At 39.1% G+C, this 27,105-nt stretch overlaps 3 protein-coding genes and 1 long non-coding RNA gene across 4 annotated transcripts; 3 read left to right on the forward strand and 1 right to left on the reverse strand.

Annotated features, from left to right (window-relative positions):
- Positions 1-401: 401 nt before the first annotated feature.
- On the forward strand, positions 402-1,235 carry LOC132160417 (uncharacterized). The gene is made up of 3 exons (XR_009438007.1): positions 402-477; positions 601-736; positions 885-1,235. It is a non-coding gene; the product is annotated as an uncharacterized LOC132160417 (long non-coding RNA).
- Positions 1,236-3,645: 2,410 nt separating this feature from the next.
- Positions 3,646-10,579, forward strand: prelid3b (PRELI domain containing 3). Its single transcript, XM_059570306.1, has 6 exons — positions 3,646-3,799; positions 5,808-5,976; positions 7,751-7,840; positions 8,152-8,222; positions 8,329-8,431; positions 9,413-10,579. The coding sequence occupies exons 1-6, from the start codon at positions 3,768-3,770 to the stop codon at positions 9,530-9,532; spliced, it is 585 nt and encodes a 194-aa protein (XP_059426289.1). The 5' UTR covers positions 3,646-3,767; the 3' UTR covers positions 9,533-10,579.
- A 772-nt stretch (positions 10,580-11,351) lies between these two features.
- Positions 11,352-16,970, forward strand: LOC132160673 (aurora kinase B-like). Its single transcript, XM_059570307.1, has 9 exons — positions 11,352-11,559; positions 11,886-11,954; positions 12,659-12,941; positions 13,020-13,053; positions 13,796-13,987; positions 14,660-14,798; positions 14,896-15,044; positions 16,216-16,390; positions 16,566-16,970. The coding sequence occupies exons 2-9, from the start codon at positions 11,889-11,891 to the stop codon at positions 16,734-16,736; spliced, it is 1,209 nt and encodes a 402-aa protein (XP_059426290.1). The 5' UTR covers positions 11,352-11,559; positions 11,886-11,888; the 3' UTR covers positions 16,737-16,970.
- Positions 16,971-19,955: 2,985 nt separating this feature from the next.
- Positions 19,956-23,282, reverse strand: LOC132160674 (vesicular inhibitory amino acid transporter). Its single transcript, XM_059570308.1, has 2 exons — positions 22,381-23,282; positions 19,956-21,290 (listed from the first exon to the last, which is right to left on the reverse strand). The coding sequence occupies exons 1-2, from the start codon at positions 22,771-22,773 to the stop codon at positions 20,103-20,105; spliced, it is 1,581 nt and encodes a 526-aa protein (XP_059426291.1). The 5' UTR covers positions 22,774-23,282; the 3' UTR covers positions 19,956-20,102.
- Positions 23,283-27,105: the final 3,823 nt, after the last annotated feature.

Consider the following 27,105-nt stretch of genomic DNA (forward strand, 5'->3'; position numbering starts at 1 on the left):
CTGCAGATCTTTTGTGGTGGAGCAGGACCTGCAAGGAAAGGTGAAAAAAAGGGAAAACCTGAAACAAAAGAATAAATTAATGACTTTTTGTATTGTGTATGTGTATTTTTGTAGGACATGAAAATGTCTGTAGACTGGTGTGTGCACTAAGGATGGAGAAGACCACAGCATCATCCTGGAAATGATCAAGAGTCACAGATGAGACGCTCCATCACTCCTCCTGCCCTTTACTGTCTCATCAGGACCAGATTGATTTCACATAGAGCAGCTGTTACTACACAGAGCCGTTATTAACTGAGAAGCTGCTCAAATCCATTAGAGATTAGAGAACCGGCTTTACTGACGAGATGCGCATTAACGATCGGCCGATCGTGATCGGAGCACCCCTAGATGCTGCTGTATGTCTTCATCCTCAGTGACCCCAGAGCAGTGAGAGCATCAAGAGAAAGACCACAAGACACTGAGGATGTGATTTTGGTAAAGTTTGTTCGGCTGGATACTGTTTAAACAATGAAGGCTGACTTTCAGAAGCTTCAAAAGCATCATCAATAAATGTGATGGAGCTTTTATCTGAAGTGATTGACAGTGCTCTTATTACAGGGGCCTACAATCCCCTGATCAACCTGGAGAAGAGAGCCTTGCTCAAGGACACACTGGTGTTCCTGTGGCTCAAGTGGTTGAGCATTGCGTTAGCAGTGCAAGGTTGTGGGTTCGAATACCAGGGAAGACATGTTAGGTAAAAACTGTTAGTCTGAATGCACTGTAAGTCGCTTTGGATAAATGTATAATTTATTTATAAATTTGAACTACTTCAGTGGTTTAGCCCACTACTAAAGTAATAAGTCAATGCATGTACTTGTAAACTCTGTGTAAATGTTTTTCAGGTAGTCGTGCTCATGGGGTGCAGGCACATGAAAGTTTGGAGCAGACACAGCAGTCAGATTGTCCTGCACGTGTTCTTCTGCTCTCGCTTCAAGGTTGTGTGGATCAGAGAGCCGTCATCAAGGTCTTCTTCATCCTGTTGCTCAACGACATCCCCGTTGAAAAGAGTGAGATTGTGAAGTGCAGCAGCAGAACTGTATCAGCTGTGTTCAGATGGCAGGAGGATGTTGGGTTCACCATCTGTAAATACATGTTTGTTAGAACAATAAGTTTGAATGAAGCTTTGTATCATGTGTTGTTGACTTGTACATGTATGCATTTATTGTGATGCTAACTTTTATACATTGTTTTAATCATTTAAACATGTTTCTTGTGCTCAGAAAATAAAATATAAATATTTTATCCATTCATGTATTAATTGCTTGACTGAAAATGGATGTATTCACATCGACTGCATTTGTTTAATTGTATATAGTCATGTATTGCTATGTCACAAAAGAAAATAAATTTAGCTGCTTTTACTAAAATGTAATTTTAAGAAAAAAAATTATATAATTATTGGTTGGCATTTATCATTATTATTGCATGTAAGTGTTAGGGTGGGCAAAAGATGCAATTCATTATGGGGTAATGTTAATTTTCGAGTTGTAATACTTACATTTTTAGAGTAGAAAATCAATTATTGCAGAGTCGCTGTGAGGAGTTAGTGCACCTGACCCTCTTTTTTATTATTATTGCCAAATTATTTCATAAAAGATCATGGTAAGACGGTTGTATCTAACAATAAACAATCATAATGCCATAAAACAGTAAATAAAAAAATCATGTGTTCATCATAGTATGAGATACTATACAAGAAAAACATTTTTAACAAAATAATTGAAAAAATATTCAAGAGATAACGATTTTGGGTTTTCAAATAATAAAAAAATGCTTTAAGGAAAAGACTTGATCACATTAGTGGAGTTAAAAATATTAAAAATTAAAATCAACAGTATTGGCTATACTACAATCACAAAATAAAAAGGCAGCCGTTTCTGCAACAAGACCACAACATGGACAATGTTCTTTATTATCAAGATACTTACAAATACATTAATTAAACCTGTCACTTATATCTTTTAAGTTTTTGTGCTTGTTTTAACTTTGTAGGTCACATGATCAACATAGCGGATGACGATATACAATTTGCATTCATACTTCATACATACGCATTTAGGCTGTAGAGTATGTACTCTTTTAGCGCTCGTTAAGTTAGTACTTATTGAAATTAAGTGCCCAATTAAAGGGTATGCGGTTTCGAAAGCATCCCGACAAAGTCTCGTTTTGACATCTCGCGTGGTTCTGTGTGATTTGAACAACTTCAAGCTACGCCTCCTACTTCCCCGTCTTGCAGTCTGCAGACAGACCCTTCTCGCCAGGTAAACATTTCATTGGCGTTCTGTTCTCACATAATTAACTTTTTCTTAGCGCGTATCCATGAAGCGCGCGCGCTCTGTCAAACAGCGCCAAACTGGGTTTTTGTTGGGAAGGACCCATATGCTAGTGATATGGGTGATATGGGGAGGCAGGGCTTATCCTAGGGGAGGCACTGCCTCCCCCTAGACACGCCCCTGTTACGAATACATGTCGAAATAATTATTATTTATTATTGTTCTGCGTAGTTTGAAGAGAAACATTTTTTAATCTTTATCCCGGATATATATACATATTTTTTTTTATAAGGAAGAGGGTGGGAGGGGGGTCAATTGGGGGGGTCAAGGCGTTTTTTGGCAGGGTCTTGAGACCCCCCCTGGCGCCGCCGGTGATTAGAATTGTATATGTTTCAGATAATTTTCCTTTATTGTTGACATTTCCCTGAGGATGAACACAGATCTTGGACTAGAAAAGCGTTCAGTCTCTTCAGCAGCAAACGGCGCGTGATTCTCACTAATGAGAGTAATCAAGAATTAATATCCCATGAATCTAATTCTCTGAAGATGTCCAGTTGATCATATTGAACCTAGGCAGTGTTAAAGAGATTTTAAAGACCGTTGTTAAAGAGTTTCCACTTTATAATACAACCCACTGAAGGCCTTTTTAAAAGGTGTGGATAATGCAGCGATGACTATAAAAGAATTACCTTGTGTATTTGAATTAGGCATTTGCTGAAAGTCAGCTGCGATTTTTGTTGGTTTTAGTGGACATCATTTTTCTGATGTGTGATGACGTGTAATGCTTAATTTCAAAGGGTGTTTGGCTCAGAGCCAGGTGTGCAGCTCATGTCTACAGCGGACAGACTTTATGAGTGTAATCAGTGATTATGAAATGTGATGTGCTAATGTGACATAAGCTTGGCATGTGCTCATCGTGTGCTGTACGTAAGTCACATGCTGCTGGTTTATTTTTGTTCACCATCGAGTCAAAGGTTTGGAAACCCTGAGTAAAACTGATGTCTCTTGAGAACTTAAAAATCTTTTGGTCTAAAAGCTCCTGGAGAAACTCTTAACCCTCATGTTAACACACACACACACACACACACATATATATAAATATATATATATATATATATGAAGCTAAAAGTGACCTTCTCATGTCACGTGATAAATGACCGACCTCCTTCAAGTCTTTGGTCTATGAGAGAATGTGGCCGTGTAACCTTGATCATCATAGAGACCTGTACAGTGTGTGCGCTAGAGACACCTGTCATCATGTTCTGTTCCATACATGCGCACATTCTTTTCCAGTCAGATCGCTCGCTTCTGATTGGTCAGCGCGTCCAGCGTTGGTGCGAGCGTCATCAGTGGGCGGGGCCTGAGTGGCAGTGTTCTGGAACAAACGGCGGAAGCGGCGCGGTGTCCCTCAGCGGCTCTCGCGCATTAAACCTCTACAAAACAACAAGAGCCATGAAGATCTGGACGTCAGAACACATTTTCAAGTGAGTGAAGGTGTTATTAGTCGTTGTATTGCGGTGGAGTGATCGTGTGAGAGCTGTTTGAACAGGTTTTAGCATCTGAGGGAGCGTAACGTCACACGAGGCGCCAGAGCGTCCAACGGCTTCCTGGCAGTTTACTAAGATCAGTATTTTTTTTAACATCTATTCTTTTTTTATGGTACCAAATGTGTTAGTCATGTAAAAGTTGATTTAGTAACTTAAGTTATGCTAGTGTAGTTAACTTTAGTCAGAATCTGCAGTCGATGACTTTTTTATCGAAACAACTGATGACTAAGGTTAATAACTAAAGATTAATAACTATAACTACTAACTTACACACTAAACCAGACACTAGTGTTTGCTGATGCAGTGAGTTTAATACACAGTTGTGAAGTGAGTTACTATGTCCTTGGCAGCTGAAAGACTAGTACAGAAAAATAATGCAGAGTTTGACTTTGCAGATTTGGATTATTCTGGTTTCAGTTTTTGTTAAATAAAGGTTAGATTTCTTCAGTTTTGATCCTGATTGTTCTTCAGAACCGTCAGTACTAGTGCTGTTGGGTTTCAGTGGGTCTATTAACTTCCCTGCTGGTTAGTTAGTGTTCATCGGCTGATGAAGTGGCTGAATTACAGATGTTCAGGTGAATCCGTGACCTTTGATCCCACGTGTGTTGGAGTGAGTCTTGTGCCGGTCATTGCGCAACTCTCCTTGACCTTTCCCCTACATGGACCTCCCGCCAAACGTCACACGTCATGTGACCGCTGGCTGTCTCCCAGGCAACCATCAGAGCCGAAGCCGCCAGACGAAGCTCACGCTGTTCCCAAACACTGCAAATAGAGAAAACAAAATTGATTTAAAAATAAATAAACACCACACACGTACATTATATATCGTGAAATATATTGTCCTATTGATTAAGCAATGGTGACTTTGGTGTTTCTGGTTTAAAAAGGATTAGCCTTTAAAAAAAATTGCTCATTGTGTTATTTGATTTGATATTTTTATCAATGTGTATTTTTGTATATATTTTATATTTGCTTTTGAGTCATCAAATACAAATACCAAACACAACTTGCTGCACAGGATAAGACACAAACACACAAATCAATGTGTTTTCTTTCCATTAGCACAGGTTTTGAGTTTATTTTCTGGAGCTGATTGATCGTAGCTTTCATTGATCTGAGCTTAGGTTCAGTTTCTGAGTCTAAAAGCATGATTTTTGTAGATAATTTTTGAAATATTTCCCCAAAATCTGAAGTTTGAGTTTAAGATCAATGAGGCCTATGATCAGTCTGCTCCAAAAAGAAAAACAAAACCTGTGCAAAATGGAAAAAGATAAGTTGCTAAAAAGATTGAATCCATTCCATATATGTATGCATAACATGACATTTAAAAGCAATTTTTATAAGCTGCCAATTTTTGAATTGAAACGCCACAAATGTAACAAGGTGAACAAGAAAAATCAAAATCCCATAAAGTATAAAAATACAAGTTGTTATACCGTGTGTGAGCAAAGTCTAATGTAATAACATCTTCAGGGAAAATAATTGACCATTACACAACATAAGGGTTAAATCGAGGTGTCTCTTAAGATCTGTTCTGAATCCAATAAAGTTGTGCATTTTTATTGTTGAAATCAGACTATTATCAGTAGTTTAGTCTTTCTGACATCATTTTAGTTCTTCTCAACTCTGTGGCTGTGTGTTTCTTAAAGAAGTGTCTTTGCGGTTGTGAATCCAGTGGTTTAATCAGAGTCAGTCATCTCTTGCTGTTTCTGGTGTGTCTGTGAATGAACGGCTGCTGATGTCCTGTGCACACATCACAGACGTAGCGTGGCTCATGAAGACTGTAACTGCAGGCGATCGTGTTACAGTTCTGCACAGATGCATGCAGATGCATTATGTAACAGTCTCACTGTCATATTGCGCTTCAGCTCTAATTAAAGATCCTGAACGATCACTGTGTTTTAGGCTCCAGCAGTACTAACGTTTCTGTTTGTGTCTCTCACAGCCATCCATGGGAAACTGTGACCAAAGCTGCCATGCAGAAGTACCCAAACCCCATGAACCCCAGCGTGTTTGGCGTGGACGTGTTGGATCGTAATGTGGACCAGCAGGGACGGCTTCACAGCAAACGTCTTCTCAGCACTGAATGGGGTCTGCCATCCATCGTGCGATCGGTACTGACTCCTGCTTTCTTCTAGATAACAGATTAATCTGTAGGGATGCACTGAATGTTTGGCGACTGAAATTAATAAAACTGAAAAGACTGTACCAAACAATGGCATGACATGATTAGGGCTGCAGCTATCGATTATGTTAAACATTATCGAGTAATGTGATAAGTTTTTTCTTTATTAAAGAGCTGTGGCTGTTAGTAAGTTAGTCATTGCGACTGAACTGAATCAATGAACGGGTGATTCATTGAGGAACGAATCCACATCAGATGCAAAACGGTGTTTGGAATTATTTTTTGTTGGTGAAAAAACAGGCATAGTGTCTAAAACGTACATCTCTTAATATCAACTTGAAAACTTACCCCCGGTTTCACAGACAAGGCTTAAGCCTAGTCCTAGACTAAAATGCAAGTCTGAGTTGTTTCAAATGAAAGAAACTTGTACTGATTGATCTTAAAATATATCAGTGCTTTTGTTTTGTCTCAAGATGCACACCAGTAATGTTTTTTTCTAAGGCATGTTTATAAAAATTACTTAAATGTCCTAATTGAACTATGGCCTAATCCTGGTTTAGGCTAAGCCCTGTCTATGAAACCAGGCCTTAATGTAAAGGTGGAAACTGACTCTCTTTTTCCATTTTGGCTATTTAATTTATGCAATAGTAAAAAACATTTAAAAAAATATGGGGGAAAATTCTGTGTATTCAGCCTTTGGTTCAGTGTTTCATTTTGTTTGGCTTCAACCAAGGATTTTAATTTTGGTGCATCTCTACTAATCTGTTTGTTTGCATGCTTCATGGAATTAAAGCAAGCAGCTGACTTTAATCTCAAAACTGTAAGAAGCTCTCAGTAGCTCATTGTTCTCGTCACATTTGGTGGAAACCATCAGGATAAATCCAGAATGAACTCTGAGTTCAGTCCTGATGGTTTGAGATGTTCACATCCCAGCTATGGGAAGACTTCAGGGATTCCTGACCTGATTCGTAGTGGATGTAACCGCAGTTCTCCCGTGTGCTGGTCTCTGACCTGAACCGTTATATCGGTCTGGTTAGTCCTCAGAACATGTCGTCCTGGTGTCTTGTTTCTGAATGAAGTGTCCGGCTGTGACGTGAGTCTGAATCTGACCTGTGCCTGTCACCCTTGACCTGACACATTCATTCTGCTCAATGACCGTCCGAGGTTATTACGAGGTCAGAACTTTCCGGTATGATTCCTGGAGCTGGAGTCTGTTTGTTTTTCTTAATATTTCACTAACTCTGCAATAATAAGAAATGATGAAAGTCCACAGTAGATGTTGCTTCAAAGCAGCTTTATAGAAAATGCATGTTCAGTGTTACAAACGAACACTCTTTAAACACAAGCTGATATTAGAGCAAACAAACGATCATTTTACAGTTAAAGCATTCAATGCTTTGAGTTTCTTTTTACTTCAACATATCGAAGTGATTGTTTGCTGTAATTAGTCTTTGGAAGCGGATCACCCACACATTATGAATAAATTTAGTTTTCTTGTTGTTGGAAACCATCACAATAGTGGCATCTTTTTGAGAAATGAATGAGATCTGAAGCATGTTCACATGACAGGAGTAATGTTCTGTAAATAGAGTCTGTACTAGTACAGCTCCGGGGAATGATAGTGTTGCTGGGTTAATAATAGTTGATCTTGTTCTCTTCTGAGTTCAGGATTATTACACTGACTCAATCTAGTGCTAAAACAGAGCGTGGCTTTGGTTATTAATAAATGAGTTATTCATCAAACTGCTGTTTTGTTTCCACAGATAATTGGCAACACTCGGACATGTACGTACATCCAGGAGCACTCCGTAGTCGATCCCAAAGAGAAAAGCTTTGAGCTTCAGTCCACTAATGTAAGTGATATTATTTATTATGAGGAACACGTGTCTGTACACATGCTGTAAGCACATCAGCGCATGACATTCATCATCTGAAACATCTCTCACACATCCCTGTTCTTCATCCTCAGGCCTTTCTGTAGCACTATAGTCTTTATAAAGCGAGAGCACTGAGTTCATGTGCTTGAATGTTGTCTGGAATGAAACGAAGCCTGTCTGTGTGTAATAGAGTTGCATTCTGGGAGGGTGTTGATCTCTGTTATGGTTATAAACAGCATACTCTGAGAATGTGTCATACCCATCATGCTCTGCTTTTCTCACCGTAGATCACCTTCACTAACATGGTGTCTGTGGACGAGCGGCTTGTTTACCGACCGCACCCAGACGACCCGGAGAAGTAAGATTTCTCACGGTTTCTGATCTGAATGTGTTTAACGAGCTCATCAGCTATGGGTTTGAGGTCTCCATGGTGTAATGTTGTGTATCTGCTGATGTTCCCGCAGGACCATGCTCACGCAGGAGGCCATCATCTCTGTGAAGGGCGTCAGTCTCAGCAGCTATCTGGAGGGACTCATGGCCTCCACCATCTCCAACAATGCAGGAAAGGTCAGCTAACCCCAACACACTTCACCAGTCATTAGCTGTTTCCATCCATAGGTGTGAATTTAACTAATGTGCAAAACTGTGATATTGCACGAAACATTTGCAAATAAAGCACAGTTTCCATGCAATGAATCAAAGAGAACACAATCGTCACTTCCTGAAACTGGCTGTTCTACGTAGCTTTTCATATTGGATAATTAAATTTTTAGAATTTAAGTGAATCTTGGCATTTCTATCCAGCATTTTATATATATATATATATATAGTGTGTGTGTGTGCTATTCCAAAATGTGCATAAGAATAGGTGAAAGGAGATGTAGCTGTTGACCGTTCTGCTCAAAACTTTAGAATGTGAATGTTGAATTTCACATCCAGCTGTGAAATGTCTCCAATAAATAATAAAACAAAATCTTGGTCACACCAGAGAAGGTTCTAGATCTCAATGTCATGCACATGTCTACAGTGAAGAACGATTTAATTTTCAAGATGGTAAAAATACATGCATCATTTCTGCACACATGTAAAATTGCAGAATTGATCTTTTTTACACATAATATTAACTAATTGGAAACAATTGGAAAATTAGTTATTATATAAAAAACTAATTCTTAAACAATAAATCTGTGTGCACTGGAAATAATGTTTTTGGAATAAAACAAGGTTATTTATTTACTTTGACAAAACTGTTAAACTGAGACTAATGAAGACAGAGAACAGGAGTGCTAATGCTCAGCTGCTAGCATTCTCAGCACTGTCAAAATAAAAGTCCTAAAAATCTAAATGAAAGTCAATTACCTTGTCAAAAAAAAAAAGTTTTATATCGGGCGATATATCATGATTTTGTGACTGGATTGTGTCCGTTCATTTCAAATGGTTCACAGAGAATTAATTGAGCTAGTTGATCACAAACGGCTAGACCAATATTGCATGTTTCTTTATGAAAACGATGATCTGCTCAGTCTGAGGGTGAATGTGTGTGCACAGGGTCGTGAGGCGATGGAGTGGGTGATCAGACGTCTGAACACAGAGATTGAGGAGTTGGCCATCACAGCCAGAGGAACCCTGAGGACACCGATGGCTGCCGCCGCTGTCACAGAGAAGTGACCGCTCCTCTCTTCCTCTCTGTCGCCGCTCTTCTCTACACATCGTTCTCCAATGGTGGAACTTCATTCCCGGCGTCCTGCACATCCGAGCGTCTACATTAGAGGCTGACGGGGACGTCCAGCGGCGGAGAGACGCTCAAATTCTCAAACATAGTTTTAATGAATCAGTATAACAGGACGGACTCATCCTATCTGATGCGATGAAGGAAGTGGAACAACTATTCAGCCAAACCATTCAGCTCTGTTACACGTGATTCTTACAGTCAGAGAGCGCTGATACACTTGAAAACTGTTAGTATATTAAAATTTTTATTACTACTATTAAACTAGTAACACTTAATCCAAGCATCAAGGAAGGGAACAAACATATCCAGACTAGATTTGGAGGAGCGTTGCGGATGTCCACTGGATTCTTCAGAGAGCCAATCAGACGCTGAGCACTGAAGAGATGATGGTGTATAAACCACAGAATGTCACATGACCATCGAGAATGGTTTATGTCTTGCCGTGACTGTAAGTGCAGTGTTGATCCAGATGTGAAACGTGTGTGTGATGATGGGAAACATCAGAAATAGGGTGAAATACATTCTATTTATTTATTTATTTTTGGTAGGTTTATGTTATTTCATGCATCCATGAATCACAACTTCATTGTCTTCATCGTCAGCGGTGGGATAACGGTGTCATGAAGCTGAATGTGACGGTGAAGACGGTGCTTCTGTTCTGTTTGTGGATGTGTTCTTGTTTTAGAGATGTTTGTGTTTTTCCTTCTGGCATCGAAGACCTTCTGTATGTTTGGTTTACTTCAGTTTAAATATTATGATGAACTAAAATAAAAAAAAACTGCATTTATTTATACTGAATGTAAATGTTTGTTACTGGCATATTTAATATTAAATCAAATAGAGCAACTTGGTGGAAAGGTTGAAGTAATTTAGGAATGAATTAAATGACTAGTGTTTTAGAGAAGATCTCTGTTCATCATTTATTCTCCGAACACTGCCAAAGCAGTTTACAGATGTTGAAATAAACTAACATTCGTCCTAAACGATGGCTCGTGTTGATTTGTTCATAAAGGTGCCTGAATATGTTCACGGTTTCTTATTTTAAAGATGCTTTACCAAGATTGAGATGTGTGAGAGCAAATACAGTTGTGAATGGATTTTTATTATGTTTTATTATATTTGTTCTTGTCAAACTAATTTTGTCATTATTAACTATTTGCGAAGACTTTGAAAATGGCCAGATAGAAGAAATGAGAGAAAAAAACAGCTGGAGTTGAGAGGGATTTGTGAATGTAGAATTTGTTTAATAAATACAATCATATCATTGATGACAGAATGGTAAAAAAATGACGTCGTTTTTTTCTGCAGAGACCAAAAATCCTTCTGAATTATATTTGATCTAAATAATTATAATAAAAAGATAGTAAAAAAGCCATTTTAGCTGAACTTGTTTGCTCATTTATATTTTTTCATTTATTTTTTGTGAATTAAAAATGAAATTAGAATTTTTTTTAATATAGTGAATTAGAAAACAAAATCTATCAAAAAGTGGACATTTTATTATTTTTAAAGGTAATATATTTGTATATAATAAAGTTGGATATAGTGTAACGTTTACTGATGTGAAGGTTGGTCTTTCGCGCCACCTACTGGTCATTTCTGCTCTACAACGATGCGTTTTCCCGGCTTCGCTCGCGGAGCCTTGCGTCACATGACGAATTCTCCAACAACCAATAGGATTCCAGTTTACTGTTCCATCTGACCAATCAAAAATCAGATAATACTTAAAGGTATTTAAAAGTGGGATATTTGAAATTAAACAGGCCAGAGTCGCAGCGGCTGAGGAGAACAGCGTCGTCCTCGCTAGCAGTAAAAGTATATATTTGAATGATTTGTTTCTCAAAATTAAACATCACACGGCTGCTTTATCGAATGGTAACAGGCTATTAACACGGCGAGGGGGAAATCATCGCGTTTCTGTCGGATTTGAGGAGGATATTTCGTGTGGAATCGGCTGAAGGAGGTAACGTTTCCTCATCACGATGACGAGAAAACCATCTGAATGTATTTATTATCGACGGGTCCATTTCTTTAATTTTTGTTATTTAAAAAAGTTGGCTGTTTTACATAGATTTACGTTTTGTTGGAAACGTTAGTTTGTGAATCTTCTGAACGGGTGCCGTCGTGTGTCAGGCCTCAATCTCCCGCCGTGCTTCATATAGTTAATTTTTACTTCTTTATTGGACTGAAACTGACTAACTTACTCTCTCTCATTATGTGACGGGTTGTTTTGTTTTGTTGTGCTGTATTGCTTGTGTTTAATCAAATAATGTCGTTGTTTAAACTCAGAATATGGAAACCGCCGCAAGAACCAAATCCAGCAGAGAGCTGAAGATGAATCGAGCTGAGAATGAGAAGGTGACTTCACTTTATTTGAGACAAACTGGATATTGTTAGGAACTTGTGTTTATTCTAAGCAAGTCAGCATACTTTGTTTATAAACGTTTTGCAATCCACCAAAAATACCAATTTGAATATTTAAATGTATTTTTATTTCAAAATAACGTGGTAACTTACCTTCACAGTTACAGTAGTTTTCATCTGTTCTCTAAATACAGTAACAGGCAATGCTACACTTCATGTGTTCACTAGAAAGTGAAGCGTGAACTGTTCTTTAGCTTATGCATTTGAAGGGTTTTTGCAAAAACATGCTTTTTTGTGTTGGCTGGCTGTTTACCATTTATTAGTTTTTAATCAAAATAAAACAACTGTAGTTTGAGATTAATTGGACCGCATAATGAAAAAAATAAGTTAGTTATCTGTTTTTGCGAATTCATTTATTTACAAGAAAGAAAAAATAAATAGTAAAAATGCTATTATATTTTTGGTGCATTGAGACTTAAACAATGAATTTTTTTTTCACCATTATCTAGCAATCGAAATCATTATTTGAATGTTTTTTCTCTTTAAAAGTTATTTTCATCTGATATTTCTGGGGCATTTAACTTTTCTTTTTTTTTTTTCTCATCTCCATTATAGTGGACTTTGTATTAATACTCCTAGTTTTCCTATTTCTTTGTGTTCTCTATATGCATTTGACACATGATGTTCCTGTTCTGCAGGGTTCTGCCGGTGGACCCATGAGAGTCCCTGTGTCCCAGAGCGGTCAGAAGCCCGTGTCCATGCGTGTTCTCAGCACAGCTCCAGGGCCGCAGCGCGTCCAGCGTCCCGGGAATCAGCATAAACCCGTCGGACACTCAGTCTCTGTGAAAACCATGTGTCCAGGAGATCAGAACATCAGTCCAGATGAACCCAAAACAGCAGCACACACCAAACCACAGCCGAAGCTTCCTGTAGCTGAGCCCACAAAGAGCTCTGTGCCCAGCAAACAGGACAAACCTCAGCGTAAGCATGACTTCTGCGGATACATCTGTTCTGATCATACTGAGAACGTTATAATGATTGTTTTTTGTTGCTTTCCAGAAACTCCTTCCACTGGAACATCCAATATGTCCAAGTAAGCCCTTTACAATTTATACGTTTTATGTTGTGTGGTTTTTACACACAAGTGCAATTGCCACCTCAAAGCAATTTTTCATGTACTGGTCAAGTCTGTTTTTGGTGTATTTTGCTTCAATGACAATAGGGCTCCACGATTATGACAATCAGAATTGTTTTTTATTTCCTTGACGTTGTAATAGCGATTTATTAATTACGATTATCATGGTTTACATTGATGTTAACACCATTGTTTGATGCAGCTGCGTGCCGTATTTCTGTATGAAAATAAGCTGAAAACGGGTTTAGTGCTTTGCTAAAATATTAAGCCTCAAATGTCAACCACACATCGAATTCTTCTCTAAATGATAAATGTTTTTGAATATAAATGGTATTCTAATGTTCTACTAAAATTTAAACTAATGGGAAAACCCTTTTAAGATAACATGTAGACAGAAAAAAAGTATATTCTGCACGCAGAATAACATGAGTGGGCTTTGAATGATTGTAATTGTGTATTTGCATATTTAATTAGATAAGGCCTCATTTGCCTATTTTAACAGCATCTCAGAAAATAAATTTAAAAAATGTATTGTAATTAATCAACTGGGTACATATATGATGTATATTCATGAGTGTTTTCCAAATGGCTCATGGACATAGTCTTATGATTTAGAAAGTCTTGTATTTGCTGTCCCTGTGTTTTAATGCTGCAGTGCTCTCAATCAGTCAGCGGTCATGACAGTCTGTCTGTTCTCCAGGAAAGCATGGAGTTTAGAAAATTTCGACATTGGAAGAGCTCTGGGGAAAGGCAAGTTTGGGAGTGTGTATCTGGCCAGGGAACGTCAGACCAAGTTCATCCTGGCACTCAAAGTTCTCTTCAAAAAGCAGCTGGAGAAAGCTGGAGTGGAGCACCAGCTGCGGAGAGAGGTGGAGATCCAGTCACATCTCAGGTAGTTCTCCCCATCTGCTGTTTTTATCACTCTTTCTCAAACAAATGTGAGCATTTGCAAACTTCAGTGCTGAGTAGAGTTAGGTCTTGAGAATGCAAACGAAATTGTCAATGTCCGAGTTTGTCTTAAGTGAATGTAAAGAGTTAAGAAAAAATGCTTTTGTAATACTATATCGGATCCGTGCATTCAGTCTTAACATGACAGCAGCCTAATAAACCTGTTCCTGTTTGTGTCATTTAAAGCTACTCGAACTGAATAATTCATAAAACTGACTCATTTTAGAAGTACCTATTTTAAAAAATTGAGTAACTATGGATTAATATACATTATATTGATAAAGAACACTATGCAGTGTGATTTTACATTTTGATTATTTAAATGTATGTGCCTGCCTGAACTGTTCGGTCATAGTTTATCAACTTGTTTACACTTTGTTTTTGTCTTTTTAAACAAATATCAAACCAAAAGTAACTAAATACTTTTTGATTTGTTTATGGTGTTCATCTGCAAAAATGTTTTTCAAATAATGCAACAAATATTTCCTGTCTAAATGTTTTGTTGACTTATATTTTATTCAAATCAAGAAGTTGGAATGATCCTAACCCTAGCACTGGAACCCATGTATTTGGAAATTGTGTGTGTGTGTTGAGTGAACTTGCATTCTCCTTTCAGACATCCTAATATCCTGCGTCTCTACGGTTATTTCCACGACACTGCACGTGTTTATCTGATCCTGGAGTTCGCTCCTAAAGGAGAGCTGTATGGAGAGCTCCAGCGCTGCGGCACCTTTGATGACCAGCGGAGTGCCACGGTCAGAAACCACTGTCCGCTGCTGTTTCATAGCACAGGGTTAATATATGAAGACTGATGACGTCTCATGATAATGTGTGTATATGGTCTGTTTGCAGTATATAATGGAGCTAGCAGACGCCCTGAGCTACTGTCACTCCAAGGACGTGATTCACAGAGACATTAAACCTGAAAATCTGCTTCTGGGGTCTAATGGAGAACTGAAGATCGCAGACTTCGGATGGTCTGTCCACACGCCCTCCTCCAGGTCAGCCTCCTGCTTAGGTGTAATCAAAACAGGTTGTCATTGTTTTTCATTAACCATTAAAGTGCCATAGTGTTGGGCGACGTGCTTAATTTTTATATTGTCAGTATGTGAGATCACTGACACGCAGAAATACAGTATTAAGGCTATTCATGCAAACATGATCCTTGTCTTAAGTGAACGTTTGGGGAACTGTTGGGAAAACATGATGTGCAACATTATTAGATGAGTGCAGTAGAGTAGGTTTGTCCTATGTTAATCTAACAATAAGATAACTACTCTTGTAGTTTTAATCTTTTTATCTGTAAGGAACAAAGCGATTTTTACATTTTGATTATTTGTATTTCTCACTTGAATGCCTTTTAAGATGTAAAATTTAAAAATTAATGCACTAGGCCTATTTATTTTGATTTGTTCTTTTTAATAACAGGAAAAAAATGGCTATATTATGAATATTAATTATTGATTCCTCTTGCTAGCACAGGTTACATGTTAATTTACTTGGTTTAATTCCTGGAAAATTAACCGATTCCTGCTAAGGCTAAAAGCAGCCTAAAGTTTTTAAGTGACTGAAATTGCATAACAATTTAAAGGTGCTCTAAGTGATGTCACATGTTTTTTAGGCCAAAACATTTTTTGTCACATCCAGCAAACATCTCCTCACTATCCGCTAACTGCTTGTCCCCTGAACACACTGTAAAAAAAACGCGGTCTCTCTAGACACCACAGGCTCCACAAACAACAAGAAAAACAAACTGAACTCACCCGCACCACGAAACATAACAAACTGTGACAGCCAATAACGGACAAGAAAGATTTTGGGGTTTGGGGGGTTAGTGCGTGGATGAGGAGGGAGGGTCTAGCTAGCCTTTTTGTTTGACAACAATTCGAACTTCAAGAAGTTATGACTCCCGTCATCGCTTAGAGTACCTTTTTAATAGAAACATTGTAAATTACTAATCATAAGGCTTACTTTCCTCTGTTCAAAAAGCAGCTACAGAAAACAAACGGAGCATTTACATTACCAAAGAACATCATGACTAACTTCAGTTATGGCCTCGGGCGATATCTTTATCACGATACTATCATCGCAACTCTTAAGTGCAGCTGATTGTCTTTTTGATTTCTTGAGGAGGGTGCTTTTCTCAGTTTTTGTTTATCATGTGTTTGTCAGGAGGTCGACGCTGTGTGGTACGCTGGACTATCTTCCTCCAGAGATGATCGAGGGCAAAACGCACGATGAGAAGGTGGATCTGTGGAGTCTCGGGGTCCTCTGCTATGAGTTTCTGGTTGGCCGTCCACCTTTTGAAACCAAGAGCCATGAGGAGACATACCGCAAGATTTCTAGAGTAAGTGAAATGTTCAGAAACTCTCGCTAGCTTTGCAACGCTGATCAGCAATGAAAGGAAAAAAATTCAGGCTCTTCAGGTTAGAGTTTTAAGGGTGTGGATCTACAAAGCTATTCTTCAGTTTTGTGAATGTCTTGTTTTGTATATTCTACATCTCTCTCTCCCTCTTCTCCAGGTTGAGTTTTCCTATCCTGCTCATGTGAGCGAGGGCAGCAGAGACCTGATAAACCGTTTGCTCAAACACAACCCCATGCACCGTCTCCCTATCCAGGGTGTGATGGAGCACCCGTGGGTGCTGGAGAACTCCTCGAAGAAACCCACCTCACAGACTCCAGCCAACAACTAGAACCGAGTCCATTCTTCAGACCTCAACTTGTGGAACAAAACAGACTGATGTGTCTGTAATCCATCTTCCTGATCTTTACTGCCACTCTTGGGCTTGACTTCTTGATTTGTATGTTGTTTTTATGTGTTGTGCTGTTCAATCGCTACAATTTACATGCGTTTGTAAAATATGTAATTAAGCCACATTGTAAAGTTTTAACTATTACTTGAAACAATAAATGTTCTTTTATTATTACTTGTAAGGATTCCAGTAGAACTTAATGTATTTCTCTTTTTGTGTGTGGGAATAAATTCCTTTAAGATAAAACAATGTTGATTTACTTTATATTAAAACTTGGATTTCGTGATCTGAATGATGTTTGTTCAGTTATCATCAGTATATGTTTTGTCCTGATGTTGACGCTTTATCGGTTTATCTCACTTTTACTTCAAGGCCTGGTCTATACACATGAACTGTTTTAAAACGAAACTACTATTTAGACTTTAATTACAAATAAGAAAGAAGCGGGGTTTTACTTATCTATTTTTTTCATTGTAGCGTTTATTTCCATCAAATCTCGTTGGCGCTTTCGCGTATTCAAACTTCGCGCGTCACGAACTGACTGACGGTTGACTCGTAAATTAGAAACGTTAGGACGTTCTACTATTTATTTCTCGCAATTGAAAACCATTATAACTGGTTTGGAGCGACAGTGAGGGTAAGTAAATACAGATCTGTGTTAGCAAACAGTTTTTAACTAACGTTAAATATTCTAATCTCCGGCGAACCGTTTACACGATCACTGCAGTCCATATGTAAAACGCGCTCTTTTTTACACTTCCTAAGATTAAGTAGTAATCTTAATGTCAAGTAAGCAGTGTTCAGGTGCTTCAAAAATGGTAGTCTCTCTGTTCTATAATAGAGAACATCAACATGTGTATCTATAGATCAGTGGTTTGTCTAGTTCTGTGTGTGTGGAAAAACTCCAAACTGTATCAGCTGTTGTTTTTATTATGATTTGCCTTTCTTATCCTGTAAAATGTTGAACGTGTTTGTATACTGTCTATGGTTTATGTACAGCACTCACGTCTCATTTTGTCAGTATTTCATGAAGCCACCAGGTGGCGCTACAGACTCAGTTTCTCAGGCATTTCGTTCTCCAGTAATGAGAAAATGGCTTCTCTGGTTAAACTCGATTTCCCACAATCCAACACGGCGTAATTCTCCACTAGCGTTCATTACGTAGCTAGTTAATGGAAACGGTCTAAAAATGTTCTGACCTTCTTCCCTCATCGGTGCAATGGTGTCATGCAGAATTATTTTGTGCCGATAAAAAAAATATATTTTTTGTGAATAATATTTTTACAATTATATTTATATTTACTATGTATTCCTCTAGAATTTAACCGTAGAGCCGTTTTGATGTTTTTTTAATGCTGTGTTCAGGAGCGTGCATGCACGCAACCATATGCGAATGCGCATCTTTGTATTTTATTCATTTATTTTTCATATTCGCCTCAGTAACTGAGAAAGTCTATCCAGATGTCTGTCTGTGAGCTCGCATACCTGCGGAATCAAAGCCGAGAGCACAAATCTGTCGCGCATTTTCTGCACGAGTTCACTTCATTCTGTTTCGCCGTATGGAATGACAAGTTGCATTTATTATTTGCGTTAGAATTTATTTAAAAGTGCAGTTCATTGGAAGACTAAAATAATTCATTTAAATGCTGCGGTCATTGTATTTCACATTGTAAAGCTGCCTTTTTTTCCAGCCGTGATTGTGTCGATTGTAATTCATCAAAAAATAAGGCTTTTTTTCTCTTCTGGAAATTCAGGAATAATCAGAAAATAGAAATCTTGGAAATGCATTTGCTATAGACCTATTACAGAATATATTTTATCCTAGTAAAATAATTAATATAATGTGTATATGCGCCATTGGAATAAATCTCTGAGATGTGGGACTCCACTGATTTATTGTTTTGTAGATTTAATCTGTTTTAAATGAAAACAATGCACGTGTTTCATTTTTTCCCCCATATCACACAAAACCAAAAAAACAGTTGTACAATAGTCTATAATTTCACGCGTTTCTTTATTCTTCAATATATTCATTTTCACGATATATGATGATGTTTTTTGATATACATTCCATCTTTTAAACCACAATAACACAACACACACAGTTTTATAACATTTCCACAGCACCCATTGGATTGCACAAAATGAAAAAAAATGTCTTATGCAAGTCCCTTGACTTCGAATATTGAATCAGACTTGATTTCGATCCAACAACGCCAGAATAAATCTCCCCGAGGTGAACATGGACATTATTAATTGTTTTAAATTACAACATTTGATATCCGATAAACAACGCTAAAATGCTATTAAAAAAATCGAAATTTAGCGATTAGTTCTGGTGGGATGTTTAATATCCTCCATAATTTCTTCAGGAGTTTCCGAGTGCTTTTCGTTTTCCTCTTCATCTTGTTCGTTATTCGATGTCTTGTAAAAATACGAGTCTCTTTCTATCTTTTCTGCCAGAAAGCTATTAAAACGTGGAATAAAAGCCGGGTTTTCTTCTGAATATCTCTAATACTGCATGGACATCATACGATCAGAATGCATAGTTGAAGTACTTCTATATTCACCGTCCAGTATTATATTCTATCTTGCCCTCTCAGATTTGGTTCAGTAAATGCAAGCGATAATAATTAAGACTTAGGCTTTAAGCTACGTGTCCTCAGATCGAATTAATGAAAATCCATTAACTTGTTTCAAACATACTCGATTGTGTTTATTGCCACGGCGTTAGTGCCTTGTAATTAATTAATTTCGTATTGCAGGAGATTTGCAGCTGAATGTCGTGCACTCAAATGAAATGAGTCCCGTGGCAAATCAAAGCTCAAATAAATTCTCTTGTAAACCATTTTCTCGCTTAACAACACAAATATACGTCTGCTCTTGTGTAACGCGCTGCTGTCCAAGACATTTCTCACGTGGATGCGTAAAGATTCGCTGATTTACTGTGTGTTAAGGTCAGATCTGAATGAGCCTGCACTCTTACAAATAAAGTGTTTTTATTGACATCAGTGGTTCTATGAACAACCTCCATGGAACCTTTCAAATGCAGAATGGTTCTTTTAGATTTTTTAAATGTTCTTCAAAATGGTTCATTTAGGAACTCTTCACTGACATTTTCTTTTGGGAACCAAAAACGGTTCTTTTGGAAAAACACCCTTTTGGAACCTTTATTTTTAAGAGTGGCATGGGTTAAATGCTTTTGTGTTTATTTATCTTCTCTGGGGGAAACATATTGGTTTGGTTATCAATATGTGGGATGCGTAACACTTATCACCAGACTACAACCGCTCATCATTTTCCAGACTAATCGGATAGGTTGTATTTGTACGCCTCGATGAGGCCCTCGACGGAATGGATGAAGCCGGAAATACTGCATATACCCCCGATCACAAATATGGCGACGTCGAAGAAGACCTGATGCCACAAGAGCTTTCTCCACAACAACTTGAGATGGAATAAGCTGGGGAGGAGAAAGCACAGACCTGCGCCCGTCAGGCTGCCCGTCAGACCCATGAGGAGCGCGAAGTGTGGCACATAAATAGCCATGAGCATAGTGAACACAACTAGTGCACAGCGGAGCGAAAGACCCCATGATTTGAGACGCCCGTCGCCCCCGTAGCAATCCGGGAAGAACGCACGCCCTCCGTCTTGGAAGAAAGTCTTTTCTAGGACCTCCACGGCGGCGAAGAATGGCAGCGGGTACGAAAGCAGCGCCTTGGACACCAAGAAGAGGTTAACGACGGCTCTGATGCCAGATGGGAGGTTGTCGGTGATCACCTCCTTGGTTTCGTCGGCCCACGTCAAATAAGCCACCAGGGCGAACAGGCCTTTGAGGATGCAGGCAGCGATGTGAGTCCAGTTCATCATGCAGTGGAACTCGCTGGGCTTCTGCATGTTCCCCTCCAGCGAAGGCAGGAAGATCTGGGATGTGTAGCTGAAGACGATGATGCCGATGGAGATGGGGAACTTCTTGACGTCGATGTAGAACTTCACCTTGTCCCAGGCCCAGTCTCGCGCCCTGGACAGACAGTAGGCGATCACTAGGATGTTGATGATGAAGTGCGCGATGGTGCAGAGCAAGCTGAACTTGGACACAGCTTTGAGGTTCTTGAGGAAAGCGCAGGGCAGAAGAGCAACGGTGGCGATGATGGCCCAAGACCTCTGGGACACGGGAAAGTTGGGGAAGCTGTTGTACATCAGGTTTCCACTCACCACGACGTATAAAATGCAGGTCATCACCAACTCGATGATTTGAGCTACGTTGACAATGTGGCCTCCCAGTGCGGGGAAGCGTGGCGCACAGCATGCATTAGCAATATCCACGTACGAGTCTCTCACTCGTACCAACTGGCCGTCTTCGTTTTCTTCGTAGAGGCAAGATATGAGGATTTTCCCCGTGTAGCAGCACACGACAGCGGCGAATATAATGAGAAACAGTCCGAGATATCCTCCGTGGAGAATGGCGTAGGGTAACCCGAGAACAAACATGCCCTGGGGAGATAAGCAGAGCATGGCTTTATATAACAGAACGCTGCTTGTTTTTATGTTCACACTGTAATTTTCTATGTAATGCCCCATGCATTCTTTTCTATTCCATTTTATTTCCATGCACAGTGCAGTTATACCCACACTCTTAAAAACAAAGGTGCTTAAATGGTTATTCACAGAAGAGTGGTGCCACAGAAGAACCATTTTTGGTTCCACATTTATTATCTGAAGTATGTTTTTTTTTTGCAAACAAAGATAGAACCTTTTGTGAAACAGAGAGGTTTTCAGATGTTAAAGGTTCCTTTAGACCAAAAAGGTTGCTTCTAGGGCATCACTGTGAAGCACGTTTATTTTTAAGAGTGCGTGTTGGTCTTGGTGTCACGATTTTGGAATTCTCAAGAGGGAATGCGCCATCATCAGCTTCTACATTCACTGCAGGTGTGATGGAGCATTAGAAATGCAGCTGAATTCAGTCCGACATTTCATTTGCTGGGAGCAAAGTCACGCTCACCTCATTGTGTCGTCATCAGGATGAATCAAACAGCCAGGGAGTCACGTCACGGACGTCACTTTTGATATTAAGAGCTTTAACTGCGCACGATTAAATACGTGGGTTTTATCGTTTGAATATGCATTTTTTGGCATTATCCAAAACTAATTTTTAAGTTATTTTTTAACCATCGTTTTGTATAATGCATACATTTTAGAACGGAAATTTTTAATCGTAACATGTTCAAGGCAAATTATAGTCTCCGGTTTTACGCACGTCGAAAAATGACGGAATTGCTCAGGAAAACCCAACATAATGCCAGTATAGCAATGCATATTGAATGTTCTGCTGTTTTATAAAGCTCAATTTGCTGATGAAAGTCTCTCAATATCAATCGGATCCCCCGTGACGCGACATCAACACAAGAAAAATCTACGCCATTAAAGAAACGTTTTGCCTCAGAGGACTTATCATATATAAATATATATATATATATATATATATTGCAAACAGTTTTCACATAATATTTCAATACTGATCAGTACTAAAAACTTTAGAATGTGATATATATATGCATCGCCATGACGCGTAATGCCTCCTCACCTGGATCGCATTGGTCACGTTCCATCCTGCCTCCCAAGCAGTGATTCTTGGCTTGTCCGGGCCGCCTAATTCGGAGCAGAGTCCTCCGTCTTTGGACGCTGAGGGCGGCGGACCCGTTCCATCCCTCTGGTAATGACTGTCCCCCTCGCCCCCCGTTTCCCCGCCGCCCTCTCCACCCATTTGCTCGGTTTTAAGGATGTCCATTTGAAGCCCCTGCCTGTGGTCATAGTCCAGATCATCGCAGTCGACGAAGCCCAAACCCTCCTCGTCGGTGGCGGCCTGGAAGCCCAGTCTGGCGAACATCCCACTCACCTTCGCCTGCGACTTATTGGTGACCGTGGTGGCCGCGTTGGACAGCTTGTTGGAGATCTTGCTTCTAATAACCGTAGCCATGATTGCTCCTCTAAACCGGACTGGTGTGAAAATTCCTCTTCAAATGCGTTTCTAGCTATATCGAATTTAGAGTGCGACCGGAGTTCTTTGTCTGCGCATCAACGGAGTGAGAAGATCGTGGTGACGCGTGTTCGTTATCTCCAGTTTTGCCTGGTGTTTTTGCTAATTCCGTGGTTCATGTCACGTTTAGACGTAGAGGATGCCTGGCACCTGCATGCTGTTCGCTGTCCGGACTCTGATACGCGCTTCCCAGGCGAGAGTGCGTTTAATGTCCGGTGCGTAAAGGAGAGCGCTCGCGGTTTTGCGCGGCTTTCCGTTCTCTGTATCCGTGGCACAGCGTCGACTCCTGCGTCTCGGTGGCCGTCGCTGATGCCAATGCGGTCCACGGGAGCTCGGGGGTGTTGAAAGAGAGGCACGTGTCACCGTCAGCCTGCCAATGCTAAGAGTCTCGCGCGTCCCCGGTTCCCAGTGCGCGCGCTACTCCGCACCGACAAAAAACGGGGTAAAGATTTGCTGCATTTCTAGGGGAGGTGCTTGCAGGACCCCATCCTCCTCTCCACTCTCATTATGCCCAATATGCGTGGTCACAACACCCAATGGCATCCGGGGTCTCATAGTATTGCATAACTTTACGAATATATAAACCGTCTCCACGCACCGTTCTAGGTCTTACATGGACACCAAAAGTGTTCTTGAAGTATTCTACTTGTGTTTTCCTGTCGCAATCTACAGTTTTTATTGCTTGAGATGAAGGTTTAGAACTCTTTTTCAACGAAAGGAACCGTGCCACCCTCGAGTTGGTGTTGGAATACTCTTTTGAACGGATTTAAAACCTGCTTCCATTCGACAAAGGAAGAAATACGGCGCTGATTTGAATTAGAATTGACTGGTTTAGAGTTTTGGTCGCCTTTATAGCTATTAAGTTATCTTAAATTTTATGTTTCATTTCTTAAAAAAAATATAGCAAGGATGTTTCTCATGGATTATTTGTCAGGGTGCAGTAATATTGTTCATTGGGCTGTTTGTTAATCTGCATCATGTTCTCGGACTCGTTTAAAGTGAATGAAGATGATTTTGAAAAGTTAATAAGTGATAGAAAAAATATATTTTTTTTCCTCTGATGGAATGTTTCATTCATCTGCTCTCGCATGTATTCATCATATTCATGTGTACTTTATGGAAGCGCAGTTCTGATCGATCAGTGTGGATTCACACAAGCGGACGCTTTATAAAATCATTTAGGCCTATGAACACATTACAGTCGTGTTCGTTTGGATCGAATTATTCATTATAAAATACTGTGAAATACCATGAAATCCTCGGTTCTTTAAAATAAGTGCAGTATTAACGTTTCGTATTTACATTCTTGAAAGAAATTGATTCTACATCAGTATCAAGACAATGATACCAAGAAATAAACCAAGGACTTAAAAAATATATGAGTTGATCTGATTTCATAATAATTAAATGTCATGCCATGCTAAAAAAAAAAAAAAAAAAAAAAAAAAATCAGTTGAAATAAATAATTGGTACAAAACGACTAAAATAGATATAATTAAACTTTATCCGGCGATACTGACGGTTATGTAAAAATTATGTAAATCTGTAATTATTTAGAACGTTGGCTGTGAAAAAATAAACACTTTGACAAATTCGGAAAACTGACAGTTTTACTGAATCAAAATGTTTTATTGATAGGCTATTATTCTTGGAAAAATATCATCTAATTCCGTAAACGTGATGCTAATTTTGGTCAGGGGTTTCCAATGAACGTCGTTTCACTATAAATGTATTTCTAATTTATCTTCTTCATGTAGGATACGATATGTAGGCTACATACTGTATATAGAATTCGTGTTGCCCTGTATTCGCCGTATATAATCTCTCATATCAGTGATGGTCTTTCCCCGGAGATGTCCTTTATCCCGCAGGCTGCGCTCGGCCTGGGTTTCCCGGTGGGAGCGGAAGGGTTAATCGGAGCGGCGTTATCAGACGATTCACAGCTGCGACAATACAATCAGGACACGAACAGACGCACGCGGGCTTTATCCAGCGCGTTTGAGATAAAAAAAAAAAGTTCATGCAAATGCCTACTAAGTGGAATTTTCTTCTTAAATGTGACCCTCAAAGCACAAAACCCGTCAGAAGGGTGAATTAAAATTTAGATTAATATATAATCTAAAAGTTGAATAAATCATCTCTCCATTGATGTGTGGTTTGATCGGAGGACAATATCTGTCTGAGATACAACTATTTGAAAATCTGGAATCTGAGGGAGCAAAAAAATCTAAATATTGAGAAAATCATCTTTAAAGTTGTTCAGATGAAGTTCTTAGCAATGCATATTACTAATCAAAAATGAAGTTTTGATATATTTGCGATAGGACATTTACTAAATATCTGCATGAACATGATCTTTACTTAATATCCTAATGATTTTTGGCATCAAAGAAAAAATTATAATTTTGACCCATACAATGTATTGTTGTCTATTGCTTCAAATATACCCCAGAGACTCAAGACTGCTCTTGTGCTTCAGAGACACTGAATTTTTATACTAATAATTAAAATGCTGATGAGAATTATATTAATAGCAGCCGACTTTGTAAGCAATATGGTGATGACTTACTTATCCTGGTCAAATTGATATTTTTCAGTAAAAAATGTAATATGAAATATATTATTATTCACATGCAACCACTCATGACAAAGTCTAAGGCTAGAGATGTAGCTACTAGATTTACTTATCTGATTAATTATGTTGTATCAATATTCCTTGCCAGGAGCCTGTGTGTTCTAAAGCTTCTCAGGATCTGTAAGTCACTGTTGTCCAGTGTGAAAAAGCATCATTGATTGATTTTCCTCACCTGTACAGACACTATTATCTGGTGCCATGTTTCCCATCATTCCCATTCTGTGCTGCTCTTGCTTTCACTGTGGCTCAGTTGTGTGTGTTTCCACTGGTACAGTTCAAAGACAAAGCATGCGATTCTCAGGAACTCATTTCATGTGTATTGTGGCATAGTGAATGTGATGGCACGTCCTCTCTGCTTCTCATGCAGTTTATTACCCTTCAGAAAAATCATAGGGGGCAATAAGAGGTCAGGGTGCTTCTCCCAGGAGCCTCTCCGCACATAATCCTCAATCTGTCCCCTGGGACCCTGATCCAGGATCAGTCAGGTGTGTCGCACTGCTGTCTTTGTCAATGGTTCAATGCTATCTCGGTCCGCAAAGGTGATCTCAAGCTATTGTTGAAGAGCAGCAGTGTCATGATTCTGTCTTTTTGTGTTATCACGGTGCATTCGGAAACAAAAGGATTTGGCCAGACATATGATCAGTCCAGTCCTTTGTCCCTGCGGCTGCTTCATTCGGCTCCGTCCTTTTCTCATTACACACTTCACTGAGCTGAACTAGTGTAGCGGAGCAATTCCCTCGTCTTCTGCTGCTATATAGAGACAGATCATTAATTAGCTTCGCACTGAAGACTATGGGATGCAGAGTAATGGGGCTTATCGTTCAATCACTGCAGACAAACTCACATCTGCAAGCATATTAAATATGAAAAAGTATACATCTGATGACTTTTCAAAAGGTTTAAGAATGCATGGATCCAAAACACACATTCTGAATTATAGTGTTGTTTAGTATTGTTGCCCACAGTGCTACACACAATATTTGCTTCCCTGAAATACCTTTCAGTGTTTAGCTCTTTAATTCTTTAAATATTTTTATTTTTTTTAGTGTGAAGAACATTTTAATTATAGGCTATATGGAACCTTTTCTACCTTTCTGCTTTTGTGAAATGGAAGATTCCATGAATTCTTCTTCACTGCCTCTTAAAGAACCAGCACTATTAAAATTATTATTATTATTTTTCTCGCTGTGAAAGGTTCTTTATTGACATTGATGGTTCCATGAAGAACCTTTAACATCCATGGAACATTTCCCATTGGTCAAAATCTTTTTATAGTGGAAAAGGTTCTTTTGATTATTAAAATGGCCCTTAGATTAAGAAAAATAATTTTCTTTTAAGAACAGATCACTGAAAGGTTTTATCTTTCAGCTTCAGACACAGGATGAAACCACTGGCAGCCTCTTCTGCGGCTCAGCGAGGCAGAAAATAACACATAACACACTTCAATTAGAGAGCCAAACTGAGAAGACACGTGTCTCTGGGGGCCGTGGCACAGTGAAATTAGCCAATCGCGTGCATTGGCCCCTCTCCGAATCCATTACTATTAGCATCACAATCCCAAGTACATTATTGTGCTGATTAGCCGCTATCAGAACAGATATGTGCTGCTTTTATAAGTGGAGGCACTAGTGGATGCT

This window comes from Carassius carassius, chromosome 17, assembly GCF_963082965.1.
Source record: "Carassius carassius chromosome 17, fCarCar2.1, whole genome shotgun sequence".
Classification (NCBI taxonomy): domain Eukaryota; kingdom Metazoa; phylum Chordata; class Actinopteri; order Cypriniformes; family Cyprinidae; genus Carassius; species Carassius carassius.

What these genes read in the sequence shown, in the direction of transcription:
- LOC132160674 (XM_059570308.1), bottom strand. Translation starts at nt 22,773, where the DNA reads ATGGCTACGGTTATTAGAAGCAAGATCTCCAACAAGCTGTCCAACGCG. An exon ending in ACGTGACCAATGCGATCCAG is followed by an intron (nt 21,291 to 22,380) that starts GTGAGGAGGCAT and finishes TTATCTCCCCAG; the next exon opens with GGCATGTTTGTTCTCGGGTT.
- LOC132160673 (XM_059570307.1), top strand. Translation starts at nt 11,889, where the DNA reads ATGGAAACCGCCGCAAGAACCAAATCCAGCAGAGAGCTGAAGATGAAT. An exon ending in ATCGAGCTGAGAATGAGAAG is followed by an intron (nt 11,955 to 12,658) that starts GTGACTTCACTT and finishes CCTGTTCTGCAG; the next exon opens with GGTTCTGCCGGTGGACCCAT. An exon ending in GTCCACACGCCCTCCTCCAG is followed by an intron (nt 15,045 to 16,215) that starts GTCAGCCTCCTG and finishes TGTGTTTGTCAG; the next exon opens with GAGGTCGACGCTGTGTGGTA.
- prelid3b (XM_059570306.1), top strand. Translation starts at nt 3,768, where the DNA reads ATGAAGATCTGGACGTCAGAACACATTTTCAA. An exon ending in ACGTCAGAACACATTTTCAA is followed by an intron (nt 3,800 to 5,807) that starts GTGAGTGAAGGT and finishes TGTCTCTCACAG; the next exon opens with CCATCCATGGGAAACTGTGA. An exon ending in TGCCATCCATCGTGCGATCG is followed by an intron (nt 5,977 to 7,750) that starts GTACTGACTCCT and finishes TTGTTTCCACAG; the next exon opens with ATAATTGGCAACACTCGGAC.